The sequence below is a fragment of the Lynx canadensis genome, chromosome X (assembly GCF_007474595.2).
Source record: "Lynx canadensis isolate LIC74 chromosome X, mLynCan4.pri.v2, whole genome shotgun sequence".
Lineage (NCBI taxonomy): Eukaryota > Metazoa > Chordata > Mammalia > Carnivora > Felidae > Lynx > Lynx canadensis.
In genome coordinates, this window is record NC_044321.2 from 94,433,046 (window position 1) to 94,445,552 (window position 12,507).

A 12,507-nucleotide genomic window follows, 5' to 3' on the forward strand; every position below is an offset into this window, starting at 1 on the left:
CACGATCAGCAGGGCCTCTCAATTTTCACTTGGGGAAGCTTTTACAGGGTCCTCTGTACTTCAAGATTCCCATCCTTATTTCTGTCTTAAGCATGTTCGTTTGCATCTAGTTACAAGACATTCTTTGATTCTCGGAAAATAATTTCTTGGAAGGTGAATAGGATAAGGAAAGGAGTGGGCAATGAAGAGGGGATAGCTGCGCACGCACGCACGTGTGAAAGCTTCTAGAAGACCGGTAGGTCCCCCAGACTCCGGGCAATGGCCTTCCCAATACCAACCCCACCCCACCGCCGGCACACAGTCACTGCCGAACCAGCCAACCTGCCACAGGCTCAGGCCCCGCCACTCGGGTCCCGCCCGCCCCGGTGGGGGTGGGGTGGGAGAGTGGGTTCAGCCACTGCAAATTTCCACTCTCCGAAGCCTGCTCCCTCCCCGGGTCGGCCCCACGGGTGGGACCGCCCGGGTAAGAAAACGGTGTGTGTGGGGGGGTGGGGGAACCCAGGCGAGCAGCTCCGGCCAGAAAACCGCTCTCCCTCCTCCGCCTCGGGCGCGACCCCTCCCCGGCGCGGCACACAATAGGCGTCCGCTCCACGTTGTTTCCCAGCCCCGCGCCGCCTCGGCCCTGGGGGCTTGCGGGGTGGGGGGACGCCAGAGTCTCCCCCGCTCTCCTGCAGGCACTGCAACCTCTGGGGCGGGAAAGGAGCAGTGGGGTAGCACACACCCCACACTTGGAGATATTTCGTTACACCCCCCCCCCGCGCGCGCGCGCGCGCACACACACACACACACACACACACACACACACACACACGGAACACGAAGCAGCCAGATCTCCCCTCCCGGATGCGGCTGCACCAGCAAACCTCAGCTGCGGGCGGAGCCCGAGCGGCTGCCACTTCCCCCCTCTTCCCTCGTGACCCTCGCCCCCCCCCCCCTCCAGCTCTCCCTCCACCGGCACACACCCTTCCTCGCCGGACACACCCTCCTCCTGGGGCCGGTCGCGAGCGAGCTCGGGCTCTCCAGGGGAGGGAGCGGCCCCGCCGTGGGGCAGGACGCGGAGCGCGCGGGCGAGCCGGGGAGGGAAGGAGGGAGCGAGGGAGGAGCCGCGGCCGGGAGGGAGGAGCCGCGGGAGCCGCGCCGCCGCCGAGCTGCGATGTGGCCCGTCGGCCGGCGGGTAAACAGAAGAAGCAGCAGCGGCCGCGGCCGCCCCGGCCCGGGGCAGTGAGTGCGCCCGCCGCGACCTGCCCGCCGCTGCCATGGCCGAAGTGCGCAAATTCACCAAGCGGCTCAGCAAGCCCGGCACGGCGGCTGAGCTCCGGCAGAGCGTGTCGGAGGCCGTGCGGGGCTCCGTAGTGCTGGTGAGTGGCCGGGGCATCGGGCGCCCCGGGGGACGCGCTCCGGGGCGAGGGACGGGGTGGCTTTCCGCGCGCGGGGACTGCAGCGGCGCTCGCGGCGGCTGCCCGCTGCGCCCCGCGCTCCGCGCTCTCCGGCTCCGCTTCAGTAAGTTTGCGCACCAGCCGCCGCCGGCCGGGGTCTGAGTCCCCGGCGCCCGCTGACAGCGCGGCGGCCGCCCGGCGCCGCGGAGGCGTGCGCCCGGCCGGGCGCCGACGGGCGATCCGGGGCTCGGACGGCTGCGCGGCAGGCGGGCGCGCTCGGAACCGGGGCCCGAGCGGGGGAGGGGGTGTGAGCTAGGGTGCGGACCTCGCGCCGCCCTGCAGCCGGCACAAAGAGCCGGGGACCGGGGGGAGACGGGATCCCGATTCCCTCCTGCGGGCACCTGAGGCAGCCGCGGCGGAAGGATGCGATGAGCGTTTTGCACACACACACGCGCGCACACACACGCACACATCGTGTACACAAAAAAGAACCCCACCCAAAAAGCCCCGGGCTCCCAAGCTCGGGCGGGCGGTGAGAACAGAGGAAGCAGAGCGACTTCCTCCCGCCACGGGGGAGAGGGTGGTGATGGGTGTCGAAGGGGTGCTGCTGCTGCCGCGGAGGGGGGGAATTGCAAACAACGGGGTTCCGGGGCGAGTGCGCGCGGGGTCGGTCGCCACTGGGCGAGGGTGTCCCCTGGGACCCAGGAGCGCTCCGGAGGCAAGGAGATGGATGGGGCCGTGGGTTTGAAGGAAGATGGTGTGTGCCGGTCCAGGGATGGCGGACCTGGGGGTCAGACCCCACCGCTCACGGCTGGGGGTGCCTCTGAGCCGGCAGGGCTGGGGGATGGGGATTTGAAAGCGTGTCGACCCCTTGGGAGCCCTCCATTGCACCCTCAGCCTCATCTGGATTGCCTAGCTCGGATTGTCTGGCTCCGGAGGAAAGCGGACGGGTGCTAACGGGCACTTGTCCCTTCTGTTTTGAAGACACTCGTTGCCAATTTCCTGGGCTAGAGAGCAAACCCTTAAATAAGCCATCATACCGGTTAATTAGTGTTTGTTTTGTTACTTCGGGTTTTTGTTGTAAATTTTTTTTTTTTTTTTTTGGTCTCCTTTCCCTCTACCTTAAGCGTCTCATCTGCTGTGTTTAAATTTCAGCATTTCAGTGTGGGCTCTTTTTGTTAAAACAACTTATCATTGGAAGGGAACTTCACAGCTTTTCCTTGTAATTTTTCTGTTGATCTTGTAGAATCTGCGATAAAGCCAACATTAAAGGGAGGCCAGGGGCTTGATCCCAACAGTGGAGAAAGTTGACATTAGTGGGAGTTCTGGAGGAGGATCAAAGGTAAAATATGTACCTTTGAGATAAAGATCTGATCCCTAATAGCTACAACTGTGCAAAGCCAAGTGACTTTAAAGAAATCTCTCTATCGTGGCTGGACCCTTGAAAGTTTAATCCTGCTGTTTAGCAGATCTAAAACCAGACCTTTAATGTTGTTTTAATGGACTTGGCTTGTTGTGTGTCTCACTGATTTTAGAATGAGGTCCCGTTGGGGTCACATTGGAACCTCGATTGTCATCACAGCCAGTTTAGAGAGGAAGGCAAGCTGTGTGCAGGGCATTTATACCAGGGCTCTCATCTTGGGTGATTGTTAAACAAGTGATTCAATCTGCCTAGCACAGGAAACGCTTTCCTAAAATGGGGAAGAAAGAAAACCATGCTTGAGCAAGGTAGCTGGCCCCCTGCTGCAGGGTGTGAAGGGATCCTGTGATGTGGACAGATGGTCTCAAGAGAGTAAATGGGTCTCCGCACACCTCTACTAGGATTTGACCAGCATTTGACCTGCCACCCTCAGCAGCAGAACGTTAAAGTTAGCATTCTTGCCCCGGCTTTTAGGTTTTAAAAAGAATTTTGTGGGGCTCAGGGCATGATCTCGCGGTTCGTGAGTTCGAGCCCCGCATCAGGCTCTCCGCTGTCAGCCCAGAGCCAGCTTCGGATCCTGTCTCCCTCTCTTTCTGTCTCTCTGCCCCTCCCCAGCTCGCATGCACTCTTTCTCTCTCAAAAAATAAATAAGCCTTAAAAAAAAAAAAAAGAATTTTGTGTGGCACAGGTGCAGCTGTCCCTTCCTAACCATTGGCTCTGTGACAAAGCTGGAAAGACTGTTAGCGGGAGCAGATTCTTCTGGGAGCTGCTGCCAGCCTGGTTTACTTGGGACTGAGTCCACAGATGTTTACCAGGCAAGGCACAGGAACGATATTTATTTCCTACTCTGGTTTGTGATCCACGCTGAGATCTGGGGAGTCAGGAGGCGGGGGTGGGGGGACAGATTCTAGGAATCTAAATCAGTGACTATCTTTTGAGCCTCTACGTTCAAGCCATAGTGTGAGGTGCCCCCATAATTATAAGTGAATGTCACTGCCAGTTTCTTCATTTTTTATCAGTTCCAGCCCGGGGTTGGGTCTTCGTATGCGTCTGTCGCCCAGAGTATGTACACGGGTCAGTTTTGGATTATCCATAGCACCTTGGTGAATGCTGTTTCTAAGCAGTCCAGTCAATGAGGACCTAAGGAAACAGCCTTAAAGGGAGTGGACTTTCCTAACCGGCTCTTTCCTGGCCCCTGCTTTTCTGACACAAAGAGCCATTGACCAATGTTAGTAAGGCCACGGGTGGCTGGAGCACAAGTGGACCACGTTGCAGCTGCCGCCATAACTTCTGATTCTTTTCTGCTTTAAGCCCCAACGTGTTTATTAGGGACAGCTGAAGTAGGATTTACACTTGCTGCTATAAACCCCCGACCTTCGCGTTAGGGCTTCAGTGTGGCGTCACACACAGGAATCCCTCACGGGTAGTGCCGGTTCTGTTCTAGATCATTGCGGGAGAGGGACTATTGCAATAAAGCGAGGTGAGTGAAATTGTTGGTTTCCCAGTGCGTATGAAGGTTATGTCGACACCATACTGTAGTCTGTTAAGTGCGCAATAGCACTGTGTCTAAAAAACAATGTACGTACCTTAATTAAAAAAATACTTCCGTGGTAAAAAAAAAAAAAAAAAATTGCTGGCCATCATCTGAGCTTAGAGGGAGTTGTAATCCCCGATCACAGATCACCATAGCAAATAGACGATAATGGAGACGTTTGAAATATTGCAGGAAGTGACCGAAAGGCGACACGGATAAGAAGTGAGCACGTGCTTTTGGAAAAATGGTGCCCGTAGACTTGCTTGATGCAGGTTTGCAATAGATCTTCCATGTGTCAAAAATGCAGCATCAGCGAAGCACGATGAAGCGAAGTGCAAGGAAAGGAATCACGTCTCTGCTCCTAGGATTTCACTACGGAGCCGTTCCCATAGCACATCGCGCTTTCCTCTGGCGATCTCTCTCCAGAACTTGGAAAACCCTCCAAACTGAACAAATATACAGCATACATACAGTATTTCCTGTTCAGGTGTTTTTTGCTTTTTTTTTTTTTTTTTAACACAGTTTCGCCCTTGTTGGCTTGTGCTAACGTCATTCAGTTTTTGCTCACTGTTTGAAAAATTCGGAAGGCCTGGGCTATACAGAGCGTGTAGTCGTGGGTTCAAACTTTCATTCAGTTATTAGTGCTTCCGTGACTCTATTAACGGTGAAGCAGACAGAGAAAGAGACTGTTTTAGTTGCTGCATTTTCCTGTAAGTTTGACGTTTATATGAAGGTCAGTTTTAACCTGGGGAAAGGGATAATAACAGAATTAACCACTGGCAGAGATTTCCCAGGAGGGACTTGGGGAGCAGTATTATAACCTGAGAGTGTCTGTGATTAAGGGAGAAGTGTTTACATACACGTTTAAAATGCAGAGTTTTAACGCTGTTTCTGTTACATTTGGGGCTATAGCTATTTGTGCTAGCAGGAGTGGGGGCGGGGGGGGGGGGTGGTGGAAACAGGCATTTGTTAAACATGTTGTATTCTGGCTGCCCTTAAGAGGAGTCCCTGTGTCAGCCTGGGAAAGGCACCTGGTAGGTGTTTAAATACTGTTGGCCTACTGCTGGGGAACTGACCCTCAATTCCTTGTGCGGAGAAGGATCTGGAAAGAGTTGCTAGATATTACGAGGTGTAGCCGCTTGAGGCAGGATATTTCCCTGGCCGGCACCAGCTAGATTTCATATATAATAACTCTAGTAGAGGAAAACTCTCCAAAAGCTGAGAATTACTGAAGAGCGTCCGCAGCTGTTGACTCCCCCTACCCACCGCACGCAGCCACCTTGGCTCGGAATGTGTGTTAGGTTCGCATTTAGGGAAGGCCTGGAAACGAATCAGCCTTCCTGCTCTCTCTTCCCAGGGGAATCTGTGGAACGTACTTAATATAGGACCAAACAACTTAACACAGTGGAATAAAGCCGGTTGCGTTAGTTTTTTTGTTTGTTTTTTAAGTTTTATTTATTTTGAGACCAAGAGTGCAAGCGGGAGGGGGGAGGTTGGGGAGAGAGAGAGAGAGAGAGAGAGAGAGGGAGGGAGAGATAGATTCCCAAGTAGGCTCCTTACTGTCAGTGCTGGGCTGAGACAAACATGTGAAACAGATCCCTGGATTGATTCCTTTCCTGTTCTAATCATTGTTAAGCCTTCTTTTTTAAAAACTGTTTATTGCTTTGTGACACAGTAAATTCATATTTGTTGTAGAAAAGTTAGAAAAGCAGACGAGAGTAATCCTCTCATTACTCAGAGGAACTGTTAAAATTCTAGCATATGCATGTCAAAAGTCTTCCGTATATACGAAAGCATGTATATACGAAAACATGAAAAAATATCATACAAACTTTAAAATAATTTTTTTTTGCTTATTACTATTTGTGAACATTTATTTCTTCGCTTCAGCCGATATAAATCTACATAGTCATGTTTAAAGATTGCCAAAAATTCCCCTATGAGTGTATCGTAGGTAATCATCCTTTATTGCGTTATGTTTTGATCACTTCTCATTTTGTGGTGTTACAAACGGGAGTTGTACCCTACAGTGGCTACTGGCCACCTGTGACTATTTACATTTACATTTAGGGGCGCCTGGGTGGCTCAGTTGGTTGGGCGTCCGACTTCGGTTCAGGTCATGATCTCGCGGTTCGTGAGTTCAAGCCCCGCGTCGGGCTCTGTGCTGACAGCTCAGAGCCTGGAACCTGCTTCGGATTCTGTGTCTCCCTCTCTCTCTCTGACCCTCCCCCGTTCATGCTCTGTCTCTCTCTGTCTCAAAAATAAATAAACGTTAAAAAAAAAAATTAAAAAAAAAATAAATTAACTTCCAAAATTAGCTCTGAAATTGCACTTGCCACAGTTCAAATGCATAGTAGTCACATGTGGCTGGTGGCCACCACATAAGGCCGCTCAGACGTGGAACCTTTCCATCACTGCAGAAAGTTCTTTTGGACAGCATTGGTGTAAACATTAACTGGGGAACATCTTTGGGCAGGCATTTTCAAACTTGCTAGATTGTCCCTTTAGGAGAAATTTCCAGAGTTGGAATTGCGTGCTCAAACATTAGACACATTTTTAGTATAAAAAAACCCTCTGGGAGGGGTGCCCGAGTGGCTCAGTCGGTTAAGCGACGGACTCTTGATTTCAGCTCAGGTCATGATCTCACGGATGTGGGATCGAGCCCCGCTTCGGGCTCCGTGCTGGGTATGGCACCTGCTTAAGATTGTCCCTCTCCCCGAACCCCCACCCAACCCCTGCGCACTTTCTCTCTGTCACTCAAAAGAAATAAGTTTCTTAAAAATAGTAAATAGAAAGCCCTCTGAAAACAAACTGGTGGTTGCCAGAGGGGAGGTGAGTGGGGGGAAGGGTGAAACAGGTGAAAGGGGTCAAGAGTACATGTATTGTGAAGGGCACTGAGTAATGTATAGAATTGTTAAGTCACTATATTGTACGTATGAAACGAATATTACACTGTTAATTATACTGGAAGGTAAAAATTAATTAAAAGAAAAAGGAAAGTCCTCTGGAACATACTTTTTTTAAAATTTTTAAAATGTTTATTGAGGCTCCTGGGTGGCTCAGTCGGTTGAACATCCGACTTCGGCTCAGGTCATGATCTCACGGTTCGTGGGTTCGAGCCCCGCGTCGGGCTCTGTGCTGACAGCTCTATGCTGACAGCTTGGGGCCTGGAGCCCGCTTCAGAGAGTCTGTGTCTCCCTCTCTCTCTGCTCCTCCCCTGCTCACACTCTGTCTCTCTCTCAACAGTAAAGATTGATTAAAAATAAAATAAAATAAAATGTTTATTATCTATTTTGGAGAGCGAGGAGGGGGGAGGGTTAGAGAGAGAGGGAGACACAGACTCTGAAGCAGGCTCCAGGCTCTGAGCTGGCAGCACAGAGCCCGATGCAGGGCTCCGACTCACGAACCGTGAGATGATGACCTGAGATGAAGTCAGACGCTCAACCGACTGAGCCACCCAGGTGCCCCTGGACCGTGCTGTTAAATTGCTCTGCAGAACGTTGTCGCCATTTACTCTTATGTCAGAAAATGCCGGTGTTCATTTCCCCTCTCCCCCGTGCCAACACTGGTTATTAATATTTTTTAATCTTTGCAGTCCGATAGGAGGTAAATGGTACATCACTGTCCTAATTTGTATTTCTTTAGTTACTCTTGAACAGCTTTTCAAACGTTGATTAGCCATTCGTATTTCTTCTTTTGAGGATTTGAGTGAACCTTCTTACAGACTTATTTCCTTGTTTGTAAGTCTTGCAATAACGGTCTCAACCCCAAGATTCTGTTTCGATAAGTCTGGGGTGGGGCCAGGCATCTGTACTTTTACCAACTACCCAAGGTGATTCTGATGTGCACAGAAACGCTGCTCTAGACTCCTGGCCCCTGCGAGTACCCCTGACAAATGAGGACTTAGCTACTCCTTAAACACTCCCTCCCTGTTAGAGAGGGGTACATTAGAAAAGGCTCTTGAGCTGAAATTTACTCTAAGTTCCACCGTGGCCAGGCCTTCCCCTGCTGTTTGGAGCCGTACAGGCTATGTTTGCTTCCTCTTTCACATGACAACCCTTCAAATATTTGGGGACATCCACCATGTCATTTTTTTTTTTTTAAAGAGCTTTTTTTTTTAAAATTTTTTTTAACGTTTATTTATTTTTGAGACAGGGAGAGACAGAGCATGAACGGGGGAGGGGCAGAGAGAGAGGGAGACACAGAATATGAAGCAGGCTCCAAGCTCTGAGCTGTCAGCACAGAGCCCGACACGGGGCTCGAACTCACCGACCGTGAGATCATGACCTGAGCCGAAGTCGGCCGCCTAACCGACTGAGCCACCCAGGCGCCCCACCATGTCATTTTTAAACTCACTCTTCACCAAAGCCAAAGAGACTTCATTTCTTTTCCTCTGTTGCTCACGTGACTTGGTCTCGAGATTCTTCGCCGGACTGGACATCCTGTGGGCTCTTGTCCAACATGTCATTGTCCTCCTTAAAATGTGGGAGGCAAGAGCCCAGTCTCAAGAGTCAGACCTGGGCTTGAATCTGGCTTCTGTCACCTGCTTGTGACCAGATCAAGATCAGAGGCAAGTAACCAGATCTTGTTTTCCTTATCTGTGAAATGGGGCTAGATGGTTGTACCCACCTTGTGTCGTTCTCATGAACATTAAAGAAGGTAACATGTGGAAAGCGTCTCATGTCTAAGTGGTTCGTAAAGGTTTAGAAAAGGGGGCGCCAGTGGAGGTCTGACTCTTGATTTTGGCTCAGGTCATGATCCCAGCGTCCTGGGCTCAAGCCCTGCGTGCCCCCCCCCCCACACCTGCTCCCTGCTGGAGCTGAGCATGAAGCCTGCTTAAGGTTTTCTCTCTGCTCACGTGCACATGTGCTCTCTCTCTCTCTCTCTTAAGTGAAAAAATAAGGTTTAAAAAAAAGATCTGGTGGGGGCACCTGCGTGGCTCAGTCGGTTAAGCATCCGACTTCGGCTCAGGTCATGATCCCCCCGGTTCGTGGGTTTCAGCCCCGCGTGGGGCTCTGTGCTGACAGCTCGGAGCCTGGAGCCTGAATGGAGCCTGCATCGGATTCTCTGTCTCCCTCTCTCTCTGCCCCTCCCCCCCGCCCCCCCCATCCTCTGTCTTCTCAAAAATTAAAAAAAAAACAAATTAAAAAGATCTGGTGGAAACAAAGGTATTCTAGAAGAGTCTGTCACAGATGGGGGAGGGGGAAGTGTTTCTTACCCTTTCTGGATCCTAGCCAGGAAGTCAGGGGCTGTGTATTCATCTCTGTTCCCAGTGCCTCACATGTTGCCTGGGATGTGGGAAATATATTGGCAGCGGTATGTGGGATGGACAAGGTGTTAGGTGACTGGAGGCCAGGTAACTAGTTAAAATATAGTTACATAGTTCCGGAGAGAGATAAGAAAGGCTCACCTGAGGCAGTGAGAATGGAGATAAGGGAGAGGATGTAAGAAATGTTTCAGTGATAGAATCAACAGGATTTGGGGATTTTTCTTGAAGGGGGAGGATAAGAGGAGAGGAGGTGGAGTCCAGATAGTGCTGAGGTTGTTCAGCCTGGCCGAAGTGGGGGAAAAAGCGTGTTTGGTGGTAGGGGAAGGGCAAAGAAAATGAGCAACGTCGTCCTGAGAGGGCTGTCAGGACAAAACCAGATTTCAGTTGAGTCAGGTTGAACGTGGAGAGAACATTCTAGGGAATGGCTGAGCATGTAGCGTTGTGTTTTGGCAAAAGGCTAGGCCTTTTTTTTTTTTTTTTTTTTTTTAATGTTTAAGCTCTATGCCCAACATGGGGCTCGAACTTACAACCCCGAGATCAAGAGTTGCATGCTCTCCCGACCGAGCCAGCCGGGTGCCCGAAGACTAGGGTTCTTGAGGGCAGGGAAGTGTTCCAAATGGGATCAGGAAGGGGAGGAAGAGCCCAGGTTGAGATGAGATTGTAGGCAAGATTAGCTGATTAAAGAGGTTTGCACCTTTGGGGGTGATTAGGGAAGTGGGGGGGCAGGGCGTGGAGGAATGGTCTGGAGGCCAGCCCCAGACTTCCAGTTAGAACGGAGATGGGAAATTAGGTCACCCCCTGGGCGGCTCCCCCTCTGCGGGGGGGGGGGGGTTGAGTCGTGGGGATGAGGGGCTGCCTGGGATGTTTCCTGCCCTAAAGGGACTCACAGACCCGGAAGGGAGATTAGATGTATGCAAATAACCTAAATTGAGAAGGCAGAAGTTGGCAGCAGGCTAGAGATTCTGCCTTTGGTGTTCAGTTCTAGTGACTTCGCTGCCTTCCCCGCCCCACGTCCTTTTTTTTGTGATCCTTAATGTTTTTCAAGAGTTTGGCCCTTTCCGGGTTCAACAATGTTAAATAGGCCTTTGCTAATGAACACTGTTCATCTCTGTGGCCCTTGCCACGTTGATTTGACTACAGAAGCCTTTTATTTTCTTACGGGATCGGGGAAAGTCAATGGTAACGTTTAACTTTCAGAAATTCCTGTGTAGCGCACGAGTGTAATAACTCACCTTGGCACTCCTTTACTTGACCTCCAAGGGCTGGAAGGAATGCTTGCTACCTTCCCAGACCCTTAGTACTCCACGTCAGGAAACCCCCTTGCTTGTTTGTGGGAATTCAGTTCAAAGGAGTCATTTACCTACCTGGGTGTTACTTTCTTCCGAGATACAGAATCATTATTAGTAGGGCATGTTGAAAAGTTGTTAGTTTTTTTGTTTGTTTTTTTAACACAGAAAGGAAGGCCAGAAACCACGGGAGGGAGAAGGAGCTAGAGCGGTTTCCCCTTTTCTGTAAATCCAACGGTAATTTTATGATGCACATCTCTTTGGGATGTAGATCTCTTGGTTTCCTTCAGCCTTTGCCGGACGGGCAGAGGGGTTCGTGGGGGACATCGGCCTGCTGCTTTTATCAGCCTTTTTGATTCGTGCAAGGCTCCACCCTGGAAGCTCTCAGATCAGTCGCTGGGGCAAGGGGCCAGTCTCATTGAGCTCCATTGCCTGGAACCCAGGGCTTGTCAGAGCACAATGATTGCGAGTGGGATCTGGGAGGACACTGCCCAGGTTCAGAGTTCAGCTCAGCTGCTTACCAGCTGGGTCATCTTGGGTCAGTTACTTAGCTTTCTCGCCGCTTGATGACCCCTCTGGTGGGCTTGTTGAAAGGCTTAAAGGAGTCGTCACTTACGAAGCGTTTAGAGCAGGGCTTGCCCCGTGGCTCTGCCCAGTGCTTTTGGTTCTCATTAATATTCCCAGGCTTTACGGCGGGCAACGAGGCTTTTGTGTATCACAGGTCACCGGACAAAAGTAAACCGACAGATGGGAAGCGTGGACCCTGGCTTTTGTTTTTTTTAACTTCCTTGCTCCAAATGATGCCCCCAAAGGTAAGCTGCATGGCTCAGCCGAGACTCCTCCCCCTCCTGGAACGGTAAACTGGTAGACCTCTCTCCATTAGATTCTTGGCAATATCTGTTCCCAGTTGGATTTGGTCGTATTGAAGAGCCCAGTGGATGTGTGCGGGGGCTCTGGGTGTTTGGCAATTCTTGCCTTCAGACTAGACTAGTCTGATGAGTGAGTAGGAGGGCTAGTCATCTAGTAGGGAGGAGCACCCCGGCCTGTGCCTGGGGAGATGGTGCTCCCCTCTGGGGAACTCTGGAACTTGTGTGCGAGGGCTTTGGGAGAAGCACAGACCTTTATGACAGTGCGTTCAGAGTGGTTTACGCAGACGGATGGGGAGAGGAGAGTTGAGCTCTGTATGGGAAAAGAGAACTTCAGTACTCTTTCCTTTCCCTCTCAATACTTTATTGACACCCCTTTCACTCATTAATCTTCACTTTTTAAATTTTTTAATTTTTAATTAATTTAGTTTTTAATGTCCGTTTTTTAAAAACGTAAGTGAATATTGAAATTTGATTTTTTAAAAATATGTATCTATTCTGAGAGGTAGAGACAGCGTGAGCAGCGAAGGGACAGAGAGGGAGACACAGAGTCTGAAGCAGGCTCCAGGCTCTGAGCTGTCAGCAAAGCCCGATGTGGGGCTTGAACCCGCAAACCGCGAGATCATGACCTGAGCTGAAGTCGGATGCTCAACCGACTGAGCCACCGGGTGCCCTGAAATTCGAATTTAAGAGCCTTTTTAAAGATCTATTTTGGATATGTGTATTTTAGTGGAAACATGTTGAAGCCTCAGTGTC

At 50.9% G+C, this 12,507-nt stretch overlaps 1 protein-coding gene and 1 long non-coding RNA gene across 5 annotated transcripts in view; both read left to right on the forward strand.

Moving 5' to 3' along the window:
- The first annotated feature begins 1,149 nt into the window (after nt 1-1,149).
- The window catches only part of DOCK11 (dedicator of cytokinesis 11), a 201,503-nt gene continuing 190,145 nt past the window's right edge, over nt 1,150-12,507 (forward strand). For 2 of the 4 annotated variants that reach the window (XM_030306149.1, XM_030306151.1), the window contains exon 1: nt 1,150-1,358. In XM_030306149.1, the coding sequence (XP_030162009.1) occupies nt 1,257-1,358 (102 nt within the window). In that variant the 5' untranslated portion in view covers nt 1,150-1,256. The remainder of the gene's footprint in view (nt 1,359-12,507) is intronic. The other 2 variants (XM_030306150.1, XM_030306152.1) reach the window with 1 other exon arrangement.
- On the forward strand, nt 1,732-6,189 carry LOC115507701. The gene is made up of 2 exons (XR_003966773.1): nt 1,732-2,718; nt 4,523-6,189. It is a non-coding gene; the product is annotated as an uncharacterized LOC115507701 (long non-coding RNA).